Source organism: Sander vitreus, chromosome 8 (assembly GCF_031162955.1).
Source record: "Sander vitreus isolate 19-12246 chromosome 8, sanVit1, whole genome shotgun sequence".
NCBI lineage: Eukaryota > Metazoa > Chordata > Actinopteri > Perciformes > Percidae > Sander > Sander vitreus.
The window spans coordinates 10,056,855-10,075,684 of NC_135862.1; the positions used below are offsets into that span (position 1 = coordinate 10,056,855).

Genomic DNA, 18,830 nt, shown 5'->3' on the forward strand with positions numbered 1-18,830 from the left:
GAAGGAAGAGAAAAAATGTGTACAACTGCACCCTGTTTTCCAATAATCGCCTGCGTCTTAGTGCTGCTTCATATCTCTCAAATCAAATATGTTGCAGAGTCATACTGTGGACACATGCAAAGACTGGATCAATAACACACTGTCAATATTATTATTATTATTATTAATAAAGAAACACACAAAATAGCAGTCCATTATTTGGCTGATGGCCATGAGTAGGGACACTTATATTTCAATGAGTATAACCCCAGATAGAATAATTTTCAAGTTCAAAGAAAGACAATTACATAAGCAAGAGGGATTGCTTGTTTCAGAGAGGTTTCGCCACTCTTTCTGTATGGTGTCTGGAGTTATCATATTTTAATGATGTGCCCAGCACTGTGCCCAGCACTAAGAATACCGTACTGCATGATTTAGGAAAGGATTTTTGGGCAGATGGGATTGTTGAACTGTCATTCCAGATTAAATGCTGTGAGGTCTTGTCAGTAACAACATGGCACTACTATTTGGCTTTCAGCTTAATGAGAAACCAAAATAGAAGTACATTTTGCTGGCTGGTCGAGGGAGTGTCATATCTGCCTCCACTGTGAAGGGAAGGAAAAAAATGAAATCAACAACGGAATTTTAATGGTGGCTAAGGGAAAAGTAAAGTATGCTGTCACATTCACCACTGGGGGTTTGTGTTGGTGGAAAAGTGCATGTGACATATATTGGATTTTTGTTGATTCTTAGAAGCGTGATCAGAAACACAAAGGCATGAAAACTGAATTATCTTATTAGAATGCAGCCTGGGAGTTGATTTTCATAATTCCATCTAGCTGCTTTGAAGAAAGTAAACACAAGAAGGCTTTATCTTGATTTCAAAAGAAAACTGTTCCCTCCACCATCCTCTCCGCTGTCTGTCAGGCAAGAAATCATGTAGTTACAAAGAAAGTCTGTCTGGTGTAGATCTCATAAAAGCTATTCAGCTTTTTTTCAATGTGCAAAATATCTATGTTAATACCACTTCCTCAATGCTTTCCTCTGCTCTACTTGTTTTTTCCCGTGAAAAATCCTCGTGAAACAGCTGCATTACAGCTGTGCAAAACAAAGTCTTAAATTTGTCATGTTGTGTTTCAAGGAGGACAGAGGCCTGGAGTTAACAAAATACATCTTTTGTTCCGTCCAGGGAGCAACATTTATAGAGGAAGACGTATTGAGCTGTACTTTTGCTTGTCCATGAAGTTTTGAAAGTCTGCCACAGAAATATTCAGTGCTTACGTGTCACCGGCAGGTTTTGAATAATATTGTTTGAATTGCAGACTGTTTCCTGTGAGGATGCGTCCTGTGCGGTGTAACAGGATAAATATCCCCCCCCCCACCCATCACAGCTCGGTCAGCAAAGTTTGATTCAAGAGTTCCTGCTTCATTGTGTCGGGCCCTGGGCAGGTCCAGGGTGTTGTCATGGTAACATCCTTCCGTACAGGATCTGACACCTATGACCTTGTTAGATGGATGAGAAGACTAGTTCACCCGCCCCTGTCGATATCAGCCCTACAATGAATCAAAACTCCTATCTTTAATATTTAATGAAATGAAGGTTTGGGTCACCCATACAGGGACCAAATCTCAATCACACATTCTGTTGCTTAGTGGAAGTGAAGAGATGGAGGGTCAGTGTGTATTTGCATATTAAACCCATAATTCAATTATTGTTTGTTGCACTCTTCAGGAAGTCATTGTGCAATGTTTGTGTGGCGGTTATTTGGTTGTATTGAATTGTCATTATCCAAAGTCAAACAATATCTTGAAGGTCCTCTGTCTAAGATATCTCACACTACAGTATGTGTATGGGTTATCTACTTTATAATAATCCTTTGGCAGCCTTTACATGTCAAACAGAGCTGAATGAGCTATCTCACCCCAGTAACTAGATATATTGCTTTAGCAAATATCAGTTAATCAGCTTTTGCTGGCTAAGGGAAAGAGAAAAAGTAGATTTCTGATTACAGCCAGCAGCATAGTCAAGAGCAGATGCAGGCCTGTAATACTGTATACTGCCTGTTACTTTCCTTAAAAATGAGCTCTGTGTTTTTTTTGTTTTTGTTTTTTTTGTTTTTTTTACATCTTTTGGTTGGTACAATCATCTCGTGGTGAACAATTAACCACTACATGAAAATCCTAAATCTTTAAACCTTGCATTTACAAAATCTAGAAGCCTATTTGGTTTGGGGTGTAATATCAACAGAACTTAATATGTATTTTCCTCCTATATACTGTAAAGTTAAATTGCTTTTTTTTTTTTCGGTGTACCATTAATTTCAATCTCACTTTCTTCCTTTCTACTCTCAAGGTTTTCAGTGTTATGTACTTATATCCAGCTGGTAATTTCATTACTTCACTTAAACACCCAATGACCACTTAGAGTAACTTATAATTACATTATAATGTATTATAACAGTGATTATAATGTATTACTTACAACTATGAGAATTATAACACACTATGATCCTTGCAAATAAAATGTCCGTTAAGTGACCAACAATTACAGTAAGAAGTGTTATGATACTTGACATTGTAAGTCATTATAAAATGCTACACATAAAATGCCACACATTGTTCTGGCCTGATTTAAAATATGGTACTTTTCACTGTGTAATTAAAAAACAAAAGGATATGGTTTCCTGATGCAACAAAGTGTGACCCGGTGGGCCAAAAAAACAGGATGTGTCTGACATGAACATGCTGGTACAAATAACCTGAGACCATGCTTGTGCCCAAGTTTTAAAATGTCAGTCTTTTTAAACTTACAAAGACTAAATAGTGTGACTTTTCAAACCTATTAAACCTATAAAAAAAAGAAACAACAAATTAATGATGAAGTTGCCCTTTAAAACTATTTTTTTTTTTTTATCTCTGAATATGACTGAATTTTGATTGCTGACAGTTTATTGCTTCTATGTAATGCAGTAGAAGGAAAGTGACATTTTTGTTTGGATGTTGTTTGTGGGCAATGTACTAATGCACTTTAGATTCAAAATTTAAAGAATTACCAACTTTTAGATTTGAGGTTATCTACATTCACATCCAAGTGTAGAAATTGTGGCCATTTACAGAATAAACATGGCTCCCCACTTTTAGTGGACCAAATTGTATTGGACAAACTAAACTCATCATATTTGGTTGCAAATGAATTGCAGTCACTACCTGAAGTCCTTGTTTCGGGGGCTTTTTTTCCTTCAATCTGGTCTTTAACAAGTGAAAAGTCAGGTGACTTACGGTTAAGCACAATCCACTGTCTGGCCTGCTTTGCCTATAAAGTATACTGTACTTAGGATGATTGTCTTGCTGAATTGTGCTGGTGAATGTACACTATAGGAAGGAAGAGCTACTTTGCCTACATTGTTCACCCAGTGTATGGAAGCACTCACAAACACTTCTTCCACATGTTAAATTTCAAGTCTAGTTTGTTGGAAAACAGAGATATACAAAACAAAAAAGTTACTGTTGTTCTACTTTCAAACTGAAAACCTCTTTCTCATCCCATTTGTCAGACTTCAGTGCATCTGAACTCAGCTGAAGCGCTTTTCATTTTCCATGTAACCGATCAACAGTAGTTTATAGGATTTAGGACATTGAGGTTTTGATTCAATGAGTAGTATCAGTACCTTTATCTCACCTAAGCCTGGTTGAAACAGCCATCAACAACACCGCACAGCAATTCAGAAATAGGCTCTCTTAATTCTCTTCACTTCTGCCCCTCTGCTTTTCAAGTCTTTAGGGACCAGTTGAGGGTTAGGAGACAGATGACTCCTCCATAGGATACATTGGCTGCTAAGTAGAGAAAGATTGCCACCTAAAGGAGACAATGTAGCACTGCATTCCTAATCCATCTTTCACAGCTTATTTTTCTGTTTCCCTCTTTCTGCCCCAATGTATCCTCTTTACTTAATTTTATTTGTGGCAAATAAATCAATTTAATGTTTTAAATTAACAATTCAAATTTTGAAAGATTGTTTTAATTTATACCTTTCTTTTCTGTTCTCTTTTTCAGGTCCAGTATCCCCCACATTTGAGGCTTGAATAGTGTTCCTACAGTTAGTTCCTGTAGCCCGTAGCTTCATGGAGGGGTTTCCTGTCCACTGACCCATCAGGCTGTCTCACTGGACCAGCTGCCATGTCCGCCTGCAGCACCTTCACCGAGCACGTTTGGAAACCAGGCGAGTGCAAGAACTGCTTTAAACCTAAGAGTCTGCACTGTCTGGCTCAGAGTAGTGGAGGGAAGCCTCCTCCTGAGCAGAGGCCTCCAACAATTCAGCAACACTATCCATCCCCTGCTGGAGCCAGAGCCAACACTAACCTTACCATCAACTCCCAGAGGGCTGGCAGTGGGTCTGCCCACTCAGGACACTTTCGTCCACCAGTGGCTAAGAAGCCAACCATTGCTGTTAAGCCCACTATGATGCTGCCCTGCTCCTCTGCAGGACTGGATTCAGATGGTAACCTGCAACGACCGCCAAATGTAATAGAACAGGGCAAAACATCAGCCTTCACTGTCTGGAATCGTAATGGACTGAACCGTAAGAGGCCTGGTGGGCCCAGCAACAACAATGAAGGAGAGGATGGCAGTGAGGAGATTGAAGGTTATGGACAACTTAGCCCAAGGACCCCTAGTGCAAATAACAACAATAGTGGACTGACAGATGTACTAAAGGAAATTGCTGGGTTAGGCCCTGGCCCTAGCCCCATGCCCCTTTCCAGTTCCAAGGACTTGTTTTGGGGAAGAATCAGTAGTTCATACAGACGGTCCTTGGAAAGAGGCCTTCCAGCCTCAAGCTGTCTAGCCATGGGAAGCAGCAGTTATAGTGGTGGTGGGACTGCTCAAAAACGAGTATCCCTTAGTGATAGCTCTGAGGTCATTAGCGCAGAGGGTGGTCGCTTTTGCTACCCTGAGTTTTCCGATGAAGATGATGAGGAGGATGAGGACGAATATACTGAAAGGGATGATGATGAACATGAGAGCTGGGATGAAAGTGATGAAGAGTTACTAGCCATGGAGATCCGTATGCGAGGCCAACCGCGATTTTCAAATTTCCGGGCTGCCACATTGTCTCCGGTGCCCTTTGCTGCAGGGAAAAAGTGGAATACGGTGCCACTTCGCAACCGCTCACTACAGCGGATTTGTGCAGTGGACTATGATGATAGCTACGATGAGATCTTGAGTGGATACCCCTCTATGGACTCCAATGGAGCTCTTCTTCCCTATGGGCCCCATGACATGCAAGGCAGTGGTTTCCTATCAAATTCAGAGTCTACCACTTCTCCAGAATCATCGTCATCCCTTCCAGAGGATTCTCGAACAACTTCCAGCAGTGGGAGCAGTGCCCCCTGTGCTCTTCGAAATGGCTTCCGTTCTCCCACATCTTCTAAGGCACCTTGCCCCTTCACTTCTCCCCCCAAAAAGGAGCCCGTCCACAGAGCACTGAGTCCACTCAAGGTGACTGAAACACACAAGGCTGTCCTAGCCATTAGATTAGAAGACCAGGATGGCAAAGAAGGCATGCCAATGCCCCAGGCCCTTCCAGGTCAACCAGTCACTATTAGTTTTAGTCCCACAGAGGAGCAGGCTAAACCATACCGTGTAGTGAATTTGGAAAAATCGCTGATCTGTAAGCCTTATACTGTAGTTGACGTGTCAGCATCCATGGCCAACAAAGATGAGCAGACTCCAGACTCTACCCCAAAACCCAAAAACCTGTCAATGCCTTCCAGCCCTACATCGTTCTGTAGCACTCCTTTAGGTCAGCCCCTGTCTCCAACCTCCCCTCTTTCTCCTTCTCCAGTGACGCCAATGTCACCCACATCTGTCGCACTGTCATGTACACCCCGAAAGAAATCAGGGAACATACGCTACCAAGAAGTGTGGACATCAAGCACAAGTCCTCGCCAAAAGATACCTAAAGTGGATCTAGGGTTCGGGAGTAATCCTGGCCCCTCTATCCCTACTCAACACTTCAGCCACAAGTCAGCTCCCACTTCTCCCATTGCTGGGCTGTCTTCCTCCCAAACTGTACCTGTGAAATCTTCCAACTTATCAGAGATCAAGTTTAACAGTTTCAATAATGCAGGCATGCCTCCTTTTCCTATTATTATTCGAGATGAACCAGCCTATGCCCGCAGCTCCAAGAATGCTGTTAAGGTACCTATTGTTATCAATCCAAGTGCATATGACAACCTAGCTGTGTACAAGAGCTTCTTGGGACTCAGTGGTGAACTGCCACAGCCAAAAGGGGTAGGTAGTAGGGTAGCCAGCCATACTTATGAGGAGATTGGATCCTCTGAGAGTGTCCAGTCCTCCTCAACAGAGAAAACTATCTCTGGTAGAGGCACATCGGAGAGAGTCTCTTTTGAAGAGACCAAATCTCCACCTGAGGCAGTACCAAAAGCACAAAATTTACAACCTAGAACCACTACAGACTCTAGCACTGTAACAAGCACTGTGAGGAGCTCCACAGTTGGGGCCCTCTCTCCCACTACATTAACAAATTCCCCTGCTATTCTTGCCATTACTGCAAACCTACCTAAAACCAGCCCTACTACCAATGCTGTTACACACACTTGCAAGACAAGTGGAGACGCTACTTGCAGTAAAGAGGATAATACAGATGTAGCTTTGTCCTCTGGAACAGTGGTAAGCCCTAGGGAGGAGGCCAGTGCTGTGCTTTTACAGATTGTGGCCTCCATCCAGCCCCCCCAGTCTCCTCCAGAGTCACCGTCAGCACAAGCTAATACCCTCAGTTCTGAGGAGCTATATGCCCTCCCACCTGATGCCATGAAGGAGACCCTCACCCGACCCAAGTCTCTCTTTACCATAACTGATGGCTGTCTTTCCAAACCCAAGAAGGACACGCCCTCCAAAGTTTTGTCTAAATCCCAGAGTGCTTCTGCTGCTGTACCACTTTCTAGCCCCCGGTCAGAGCCCAATGCCCCCTTCCCCCCTCCTAGATCTACATCTTCCCCTTATCACGCTTCTAACATCCTCCAGAGACATTTTGGCAACTGGACCAAGAGCTCTGCCTCCAGTTCTCCTGTTCGACCTAGTGAAGGTGAAGCAAGTCCAGGTGGAGAGGGGAGGCGTATTTCAGCAGAGAGCTCCAAACCCAAACGCTGGATCTCCTTTAAGAGCTTTTTCCGTCGGCGGAAAGACGAGGATGAGCAGAGGGAGAGGATGGAGAGAGAGAAGGACAAAGGCAAGCTGGTTGGGCTTGATGGCACTGTTATTCACGTGCTTCCACCACCACCAATCCAACAGCATCACTGGTTCACTGAGGCCAAGCCAGAGGATCCGACCCAGAAGCCAACCATCATCTTCACCTACAAACCAGAAAGTGGAAACACCCCTGGTGACGGAGAAGGAGAACTACGAGTAGAAGAGTGCAGAGAAAATGCACTACTGACACCTGAAGAGAGCAAGGAATCCAGACCTCTGAGCCCCGGGCAAACAGCACCCTCACACACCACTGGATGTGATCTCATCAGCAAGGATTTTAGGTATTTGTTTTAATTTAATTGATAAAAATGTAATATTCTAATTCCACTGTATTATAATACTGAGGGGGGAATAAAAATGTAAAGCTGCTAAACTAAACACCTATTGCAGTGGACTGATAACCTCAAACCACAAATTGGCATGGCTATGGTGGATATATCTCTTTGTAATTTGTAAATGAGGTTAGTGAAGATCAAAACTGTAATTTCATCATTTGCTAGGTACGCACATGTGCATGGAGTAGATATAAAATGTGTAGGATTATGGCCCTCAGACAGAATGCAGTTACGCCTAGTCCTGTAGTAAGTTTGAGAAGTTGTTCCACCACAAAACAATTTAGCAGAGATTTTTTAAGAGGTGATGATACTTTCAGCAACTGTAAGATGAATATTGCTTTTACATAAATAGTTTTTTAAACACTGTTTGTCTTTAAGGTCTGTAGTGGAATTCCACACATGTTCTTCCTACATCACCTCTTGCTGATCAAATGAATTATTTTGCATGCAATGTCCATATTACCATTACCCACACGCATTCCCTTCAAAGCATTCATGGCGCCCAGCTTAAAATTAAGATGCTCAATCTTTGCCAGCTGCTCCTCAATGTGCCAGGGATGCTTCTCCCGCGATACAGATCCCTCATCACAGATTCTAGATGTTTGATCATAATTTGGCATGTCTGCTCATCCACTTGCCCCTCTAACTGCATGGGCTGTCTTTAATGTCATCATACCTGTACAGCAGGCTCTGGGCTCAGCGGCTTTCCCTTCAGTGGGGACCTCAGTGTGTTACAAGTCATCCAACAGCAGTCAGATCAACCTTTACTATATTTATCACTGCTTTAGATGGCATATTCCCTTTAGCTCCTCAATTTTCACCAAAACCTCACACACACATGACACACCAAGTAATCATCAGTCAACTTGGCAGTGTAGTCAATGTATTCTTGCATAAGTTCATTATTTGTGTTGGAATTGCTGTTGCCCTTTGTGTTTAATTTCTTGGGATATGTTTTCTGCAGTGTGAGTGAGTAATGGTGTCAGAAAAAGATAACCCAGATGTGTCGGATACACTGTATTTTCTTTTCTAAATTATAAGCTTGTTTCTGCTGAATGTGACCTGTTTTTGCCTTAGAAATGAAGCTAAGTGCCCAGAAATCCTCAAAGATGGTAATTAGTCAAATGGATGCTGCAATGGCAAAAAAGCTGTATAGTGAAAGCACTTCTGATAATGTGAAGTACTAATCACTTAGACAGCAAGTTGGATAATGCAATCTGAAAACATTACCAATCCATTTTGTGTTAATCATTGTTTTAGCACAGTATTTACAAGCTTACTGTTTGCTGACAGCATGCAAATACATTTGAACTTCAGACATGATTGGATCAATAATTATTTAGGCCTAGTATGGTAAAACATATCTGTCGTTTTACTTACAAATTTAGGAAAACTTACTCTAAACTCCATCCCAAGTTCTACGGTAGGTGATTCATTAATGTATTGTCTGACCCATCCTGATGTATCTGGCATAATCAGTTGGTTAGAATTAGTAATTTACAATTATGCTGAATTTAATCAAACATGTCCTGTATTTTCAGTGTGTGTCTGACTAATTAGTAAATGTTTTGTAATAGTCCTGACTTGGCAGCAAGCAAAGAAAAGATTATTTTGTTATATGAAAGCTTCCACAGTTGGAAAATACTCTTCACTAAAGCGGAGTACTCTCTACAGCAGGGATCTTCAACAGGGGGTCCGGGACCCCTAGGGGGTCCTCAGAGTCAGCGCAGGGGGGCCTCCAAATTATTGCAAGTTTGCAAGTTTTTTTCAAAAATTAAAAAAATCTTGACATGAATCTAACATTTTATTAGCAAATATAAATCCCCACTGATGATAGGCTTACTGGCCTATAGGTAAGGTAGTCACTTAGATATCCATCCCCAGATACAGTTCATCCTAAGGATTCACTGTGCCACATGTAGGTTTTAACATAAAACATGATTTATAAAATCGTGCCAACAATTATTAGGCTATTTTAATAGCTTAGTATTTTATGCAAAAAAGGCATAAAGGTTTTAGGCTGCCCACACGTTATTGTAGGCCCAGTTTAATATGCAACTTAATTTTATACAACATATGTAGTAGGGGGTCCCTGCTTCGTCTCTCTTTGAGTTAAGGGGGCCTTGGTCTAAAAAACATTGAAGACCCCTGCTCTACAGTATTTCCTTACTACCTCTTCCTGGGCTGTCATGTTATTTTCTGAGTGAAAAAGGCACATTCCCCTAATTTTGTCATGTATCTTTTATTAAGCACAGAAAACTATTTAAAACATCCTGTGGACTTCGATGTATTTTGGGGGTTGTATTGGGAGAGTGTCATTTAGCATCAATGTGTTTCCCAAAATGTATCAGACAGCCACCCACATGATTAGTAGAAATTTTACTGTGGAATTGTTTACTTAGCATTCGTCATAGCGACAGTTTAGCTCAGGTACAATTTCAGATGTTCTTGTTCATCTTCTTATCTGATCCGTCACACATCAATTTTCACCTTGCTCTACTTTTACTGTATCTGTTTTTTCTCCTCTTTTTGTATCCCTGCGACCCTTATATTATCCATATCTTCCCAGTTGTTTTCAAGGTGCATGGCTTTCTACCATCACTGTCTCTGTTTCATGGAATTTTTGCTCCTCTTCCATGCCACATTTTTCTCCTTTGAGCCTGGAGTACTTTGAACTCTTGAATATTTCTCTCCTTCATCCTGTCAAGAGCTCGTCCCCATTCTGTCTCTTTTCTAGCTTCCCTGCTTTTTCTCGCCTAAAGTTTCAGCTCTAGTCATCTATTCATTTTCAGAAGTTTCTATCTCTTCTCTAACTTTATAACACGTGCCACAAGACTCAAGTATGCACTAGTTTTGCTATTCATTTGAGATGTCTAGGTAATACCATGCTAAAATTGAGCATATTATGCCATACTGTATGGTAGAGTACCTAGTACGTTAGCCAAAAGTTTGATTCCAAAATCTCCAAGTCATCAATCAGAGCAAAGTTGTTGTTCTCTCTCACTTCCCCCAGAGGATGATGCATTACTATTTATTTATATTATTTTATTTACTTTTTACTGCATCCTCGAAACTAATCTAATTTTTCAAAAAACAAAAAGCAATAGGAAGATCTTGCTTCAACATTAAAATGCGGAACAGCTGTTTTCAATAAAAGCATTACATCACTTATTTTGATACCAAAAAAGCAACCAACAACGTTTTCATGAGTCCTTGATCAAGCCCATATTACAATTAGTTTTTGCAGTATTGTACTAGACACATTCACATACTGTCTAGCAACAAACATATAAGTCAATGTGGAATCATACTAATGTCTCTTACAAACATTCTGTTGTGACCCTGCTGTTTATAGTATCCACTGTCAATGAGTAACTCATGTATTCACTTGGTGTGTTGGTAGTAGGTTACATTGTTACTCCACTGTCTGTTTGATATTTATCTTAGGTATTGGCACATAGTTTTGATTTGACCCATAAACTGAAAATAGCTGAACCTCTCCTTTGGTGCCTAAGCTTCCTTTCGTGGTGTGCAAGAAGATGTGACAAAAATAAAGTCTGCAGAAAGAATGTATTTATAAAATGTGAATAAGTGCCTCACATTGCTTTAGAAGCAGAAATTAAAGGGATAGGAAGTGTTCTTCAATAGCTTGTCTGATTGTTATCAATGGCAAGGTCTTTTCAGTTTTAAGGAAAGTTGTATAGATTTGTTGTGTGTATACAAGTACTGGAGCTTTAAATGTTTGTTTTTTTATGTTTGACTTTGTGCAACCAAAGCAGTTTCTAAAATGAGCTATTTATTAGTTCATCCTTGCTGTTTAAAATATGTCTCCATAACACATTTAAGTCCCACTTGCTTGCACTACCCACTATTACTGACAACATTGTAATATATTTTGTCTCCATATGAAACAAAATATATCTGGTTTAAATTTATTTTGCAGTCAGTGAAAGCACTTTTTTATGTTACATAGTCTTCTTAAAAAAACTGAACTGACACAGGTCATTCTACAGACTTTTTGTTATTATTGGCAGATGAGGGGTTAATCCTACTTAGGTATTTTTTTACTTTGACTAGAAGCAGTTATATTGCTTAACAGTGGGCGTGCTCTTCAGCGCTAACAGACACACATTACCTTAGGAAGGTAAGATCATTCAAAGAGGGAGAAACAGAGGAAGATGAGGAAAGAACAAATGCAGGAAAATACTTTTTGATTCTTCGCAGCTAGTTAGCTGCTCTCCCTAGAATGTAAATTCAACTTTGCCTCGTATTTAAGGTTTCCAGATGGGAAGCTGTGTGAGCCAATACAGTGGGTAAGAACGGAAACCCTTTACGTCATTCTTTCCTGTAACTACCTGTGTGTCCAGGCCATTTGAAGTCATATTGACTTAATGGGGAGGAGAGTTTTTTTGAGATTATGTGATTTCTGTTTCTGGATCAGAGATTGTTCATTTGTTGCAACATAAGTCTAAGAAACTGACATGAAGCTGCACTGGGGCAGCTTCATGTAAAAACATGTAGCAGCCATAAAAGGTATTTATTATGTCAAGGGCCTCTCAAGGTGTGTATTCATACAGGATTGTGTGCTGGAGATTGTCTTTTTTTGTGATTTAATGCTTGTTTGGTTAGTTTTGTAGCTGAATGTGACCCATTAATAGTCTGGTTTTCAGTAGGATTAATATTAGTTATGCCCTTGTGTACGATACAGTACAGTATATCCAGTTAGTTAAATCCAGAACCATGTTATGAACTCTATTCCTATAGACAGTAGAGGGAATAATAAAAGAGGTCAGGTCACCAGCAGTTTTGCCAAATTTTTTGCATTTGATTATATGTGTATGCTGTTTTGTTTGCAACTTTACTCATTTTTTACACCTCTTTTCAGTTTACTTACTCTTTGTTTTTTGTTCGGCTCACAACAATGTGATGGGCCTTTTATATCAACTGTCTACTGCTGGCAAGCTGGCAAGGACTAAAGTAATGCATTGTGGCAACTCAGAGGCTATTGATCGACCCTCTTTAAAAGAGACACAGAGGGCTTGTGGTCTACAAAGACGGATCATAAACATGTCAGATCTGGTGTTTTCCTCAGACACAAAGCCCCAGGGTAGAGACAGACACATGGGCAGCTGGGTGTTTTCCTCGAGTGCTCCCATTGCTATCACGTCATGTCAAAATATTGCAATAGCACTTGTGTTTCTTATAAAGAACACTGCTTTCATATGAAATCCTTATCTCCAAAATGCCAGTGTAATAGCAATTGCACAAAATGACTGTTTTTAGATTAGCATTGTATTTGGAGGGCTACAAGATCATGTTATTAATTGTTTTAATAACCTCAACTTCACTTCAGAAATGTGTATTCCAACTATATTGGTGTTAGTATCAGTTTTAAAATGTTTACTTAGAAAATGATAGTCACCCTTCAAGTGAAAACTAAAAAATATCTTGGCCCAAATGTATCTACAGGTATACAGTCATGTATGTTCTGTTGACAATACATAACTTTTCTAGGAACAAAGAATGGGATTGTTTTACCATTTAGCGTTGTTTGAGATACATATTGCTGTGAATTTAATTGCATGTTCTTTCTGCATCACACATCTTCAACAATTACCTAAAATGATTATTCAGACAAATGTCTCTTTAATATTTTAGGACTACAAGCAAGGTGGCACACACAAAGTATTAGAACAGGGGTCTTCAATGTTTTTTAGGCCAAGGACCCTTTAACTGAAAGAGAGACAGAGCAGGGACCCCCTACTACATATGTTGTATAAAATGAAGTTGCATATTAAACTGGGCCTACAATAACGTGTGGGCAGCCTAAAACCTTTATACCTTTTTTGAATAAAATACTAAGCTATTAAAATAGCCTAATAATTGTTGGCACGATTTTATAAATCATGTTTTATGTTAAAACCTACATGTGGCACAGTGAATCCTTAGGATGAACTGTATCTGGGGATGGATATCTAAGTGACTACCTTACCTATAGGCCAGTAAGCCTATCATCAGTGGGGATTTATATTTGCTAATAAAATGTTAGATTCATGTTAAGACTTTTTAATTTTGCAACATTTTGCAATAATTTGGAGGCCCCCCTGCATTGACTCTGAGGACCCCCTAGGGGCCCCGGACCCCCTGTTGAAGATCCCTGGTTTAGAACTGGTTTAGATTTGATACTTTTTATGAATAACTGGCCAGCTTGTTGGTGATGAAAGAATGTTCTTTTGTTTTTACTAGTGCACTAGACGCTGTAAAGAAAAGTGTACAGGCCACAAACATTCAATTGGACAAGGTCGTCTCTTGAGCTGTTCTGTGTCTTGACAGGGACTTCTGCCTAAGATCACATAAATCACTAGTCATTAAGCAACATGTGTAATCACAAGTCCAGTCAAAGGAAATGACACATCTGATAGAGACCAATACAAACATTACTGCCATCCTGCCCCGCCCATTACAACATCTGCGGCTAATATGAAACCAGCTCTGTGAACCGTCTGTGAAAGATAAATAGGCAAATAAGATTAGAACTCAAAATAGGAGTGCCAGAAAAGTAAACAATATGCCACCACAACAGAAACTGTTAAAATCCACAGTTGTTTAGAATACAGTTTAGAATGTCACCCAACCTGGGTGGTCACAACCCAGGTGGCCTGAGACTGGAATGTCCCAGTCGGGTCACATTGAAAGGCCGCGGCAAAACCGTTATCAGATCAGAGGGCGGTACCAGGGTCGCTTTGGGTATTTTATTTACTGTGATCAGACGGGCAGACTGATCCCAGATGGCGCTCGATGAAACACTAGCTGTTGAGGTTGATAGAGCAGCGAGACACAGATACCCAGGTGACTGAAAAAACATCTGGTTGTGACTTGATCTTAAAAGGAAATGCTTTGTTCAACATAATGTTTCTTTATCTAGCTCTTTTTGTTTTTGTGCAGCTGCACCAATCTTTCTTTCTTTAAACCACAACCCTCCGGGGCGGCGCTAAGCCCTGATAGTGGAAATTGTAAGAGGGGAGGGACATCGAGTAATAGATAAATTAATTTCCTTCCTCACAAAACATTTGCAAAGCCATTTTTTAAATACTTTTTAAACTAGTTTACATCAATGTTTACTTGCTAGCAGTTCTCCTCTATCCTGCCTTTTCTGTCACATTGCTGCATAGCTTGGCATGTTGCCGCCACCTGTACATCAGTGAAATAGCGTGACGCCGTTGACACACAGGCCTCATGGGCAATTGTGGTCATGTCTCTTTCTTACAAAGACACGGACTCTTTGTGGCAGACCGCCTGTACAACTTGCATCTCTGGCAGCAACGAGCTACACTTTATGACAAGTCTCATCATAGCATCCCCCAGGCTTTCACACTGTGATAGGAGTCACTGTGCAGTCTCAACACTCTAAGTGACAACACACCCATAGTAACTCTAAGATGTGACCCATATTTCTAGTGCCCACAACTCAGCTGGACCACTGTCAGTACATATACTACAAATAAATTATATGGCAACCTGTTGTAATAGGGAACATTATTTATTCATCAACTATGAAGTCATCTAAAGAGCAGCATTACTACTGAGACATAAACGCAACCAATCATAAATAGGACAGGCATCTTATTTCCGAATGCTACACTCCATAATGCTCACATCAATTTCTTTATGACAGTCTACATCAATGTTGCTGCACTTTAAATATGTCATTCAGCACCCAGCAGGAGATTACAACTTTTTATTATTTAGTCTACCTTCAGCTTCAGAATGCCTCCATACACTCCTACAGCTATGTTAAGTATTTGATGTTTTTCTTTTAAGACAGCTAATTATCATGTTCAAGTCTGCCACCTTATCGTCACACCTTTTGGTTAATCTGCTGTGGCAGATGAAATTCATCTCACATCTTTAAACACCTCAAATCATAGCCACCCACTGTTACAGAGGGATCTTCAAAACATATCATCACACACCATTGTGACCTGCTTTGCCTCTTTCTTACACCTTCCCTCAGGCAACGTATGTGTAGTTGCATATAAAACACACAAGGCTTCAAAAGCCCCCCACTTACAGCTGTGCCAGCTCTGATTCATCATTTGCTGAGTTGAAAGAAGTGAGCTGATGAAGTGATGCAGCCAGTGATTTGAGAGATTAAAAAAAACTACCCAGATAAAAACATTGTTACATGTGTTTTGTTCATATCCTGCGATGTTAGATACGGTTATCTGTCATAAACAAAATGACAGACCAAAGCCCTCATCAATGGCAGCTCGTTTATCATCAACAAACACTACTCTACTGTCTCAGCAGTATAGCTCGCTGTTATTATCCTGCTCTTTTCTGACTTGAACGATAATGAACAAACCTCAAAGCAGTGGGAAAGATATCACCACAGATTACGAAACAAAGGGAGAAGGGAAACTATTCATTTAATCAAACTGTTAATGGAGTAAGTATTCCACATTTCCATAACTAAGCAATGCCTCTCTCTGTCATCTGCAGCCAGGTACCAATCAGTACCAGCAATGCCAGGGATCTGGAGCTGCCCCGTGCCGCCTTGCTGCCTGCCAAAGTGAATCTGGGGCTGGTGCTTGGGGAGGGAGAGGAGGGCCATGCCAACCAGGTTGCCACGGTAGCCTCAGCCAGCGAGTGCAGCGCCAGCCTCGGAGAGCCAGAGGAGGACGGGAATCACTCCCATCACTCCCACTCGCCTGCCTCCAGCCAATGCAGTGCTACATACAGCAACCTGGGTAAGAACGACACATGCAAGATGATCTGTTGGTTTCTCACAAGTGTGTGTCTGTGTGTATTTGTGTTGTAGATGGCTTATATAAAGCTTAAAGCATTTACTTAAAACAGTATTTAACTGTGCTGTGTGGGTAAGTGGGGATACCACAAAGTCAGCAAGCTTTTATTGTTAAAAAATGAGCATTTCCTTCTGCGTTGGACTGATTTTCTGCTAATCCACTCACAACAAAATGACAGCACACTACAGTATGACTTTCACTATTTTATGCGTTAACTGATTTTCACCTGGGTTGTATGTCGCACAGCTTTCAAAATGTGTTTGTTTCCTTCTGCAAAAGACACTGTTTGCTGTAATTTACAGTGAAAAAGGTTCTCTTGCAGCTCAGGATATACTCATAAAAAAGGTGAAGAGAAACATGGGTAGAAAATGTAGCTGCTGATTTTGCACCACAATCCCTCAGAGCAAAAACAAAAAACAGCTATACATGGCTAAACTACACAGTGTTTGGGCAGAAAATGGTATATTTGTCAAATGTGCATCTGTTTTTCTGTATTGATTTGTATTTTATAAAACTGAACACAGATTTTGTTTTTTGAACAAAAGAGAAAGCATCACATGTCTCCATACAGAAGTTCTGTTTAGCATTGTTGTTAGGGTAACTGGAGTCAGTGGATGAATATTGCCAAAATATGTCACCTCCTCGTTATTTGCAGTTCACTTCACTCCTAAATGGCTGATTTTACTTTTCTTCAGCATCAGCACACCTCCACATGTGACAAGTTATAATGTATTCCTTGGCTGGAGCTCTAAATCTCGACACATCTTGTCACACACAGCATGTAGCTTGGAATCTGGAATAACTTGAAATATGTTATTTCAGCTAGAGGTAGAAATCTGTGCCCTGAGGTTAGTTCTCTTTTTGTGGAGCTGTAATTTACAGTGAGCCATTTGTTTTCATTTGGGCATGCAGAAGTGTACAGAGTGGACCGCTTACTCGCATACATGAAAAGATTACCTTCCTGTTTTCATCTAAATCCTGGTCTTTGTATTCTTCCCTGTCTCATTGCCTTGGTCCTTTTCTCTTGTTGGTGTTGGTGTGTTTCTGAAAACCATATTTGATACGATTGATGAGTTTAGAATAGGGCTGCACTAATAACCACATTACAAGAATATGTACTGCACGACTGACCACAGCACTGCTATTAGTGTCATAACAGCTTTTATCCTCATATTATATCTGAGACTTTATGTCTTTGTTCTCTAAATATTCCTAATTGTCTGATCTGACACGGCAATGTTCGAGTCCGCTTTGAAAAAAGGTATGAAAGTTGTTTCTCTGCTTGTCCTGTAGTTCACAAATCTAATCTTTTCTAGCAAATAAAAACAACTCCCAGTGGGAATAAAAAGACAAGTTGTGTAATCTGAGCTTCCAGTGTAAATGAGCAAAGTGAGTAGAGTCAGCGAAGCTAATTTAGAAAGTAGAAACAGACAAATTGCTGTTTCAATTGTCTATTTCTGTTTTTGTGATCTTATTCTTAATGTCTGTGACATCATTTGGATTGGTGTAGAAATAACCAAGGGGGTAAGCCAGCCTCCACAAAGCGTACCTCCCATGGAGCCATTTTGATGCTAATAAGCCATCAGGTGCCATTAGCATTCCATTGACTGCCATTCATTTTCAGTTCAGTTTACATCTGAAGTGTTTAAAGACTTTATTTGTCCATTGTTTATTTCTAAAGAAACACGACAATGTATAAAAGGCTCCATTACCTTGTACCTCACGTTATGGCTCCATAGCAGGCGTTTTTGTAAAAAAATAGGCTAACGATTGTGTCATAACCACGGGACTTTCTGTCGCATAATAGAGGAATTACCGTATAGTACGGGAGAAGCTTGCAGGCAGTTTTGACTTACATTAGCTGTTTCAGTTTAATTACTAATGTTAACTAGCATTTTAGTTAGCAATAATTAGCCTGTGCCTATGTTATCTCCTTACATATACCCATGCTCTCCGTCTCTGCAATGATTGAGATTTCTCTTGGCACAGCTACCAGAAGACTTCCAACTTTCAGACAGGTTGCTCACGTCACATCTACGTTGGCAAGCTCAGTTTGCAGCTGCGCAGCAACGCTCAGCCATCACTGGAAAAGTGCTTTTAATATCCTTCACTGGTCTCTGTAGAAAACAACGGCGTCACATTGTCTATTTATTTTACTGTCTATGGAAATAACAGAGAACAGGTTTCATCTGCTTAAAGGAACACGCCGACTTATTGGGACGTTAACTTATTAACTGTATCCCCCAGAGTTAGATAAGCCCATACATACCCTTCTCATCTCCGTGCGTGTCGTAACTCTGTCTGACGCAACCACCGCTAGCCTAGCTTAGCACAGATCCTGGAGGTAACCGGCTCCATCCAATAAGTGACAAAATAACGCCAACATTTTCCTATTTACATGTTGTGATTTGTATAGTCACAGCGTGTACAAATAACAAG

The 18,830-nt window shown here is 40.5% G+C and overlaps 1 protein-coding gene across 3 annotated transcripts in view; it reads left to right on the forward strand.

The window, feature by feature from the left end:
• Window positions 1-18,830, forward strand: part of peak1 (pseudopodium-enriched atypical kinase 1) — a 118,501-nt gene that overhangs the window by 85,343 nt on the left and 14,328 nt on the right. For all 3 annotated transcript variants that reach the window (XM_078256693.1, XM_078256692.1, XM_078256694.1), the window contains 2 exons: window positions 4,034-7,530; window positions 16,087-16,334. In XM_078256693.1, coding sequence (XP_078112819.1) covers window positions 4,157-7,530; window positions 16,087-16,334 — 3,622 coding nt within the window. In that variant the 5' untranslated portion in view covers window positions 4,034-4,156. The remainder of the gene's footprint in view (window positions 1-4,033; window positions 7,531-16,086; window positions 16,335-18,830) is intronic.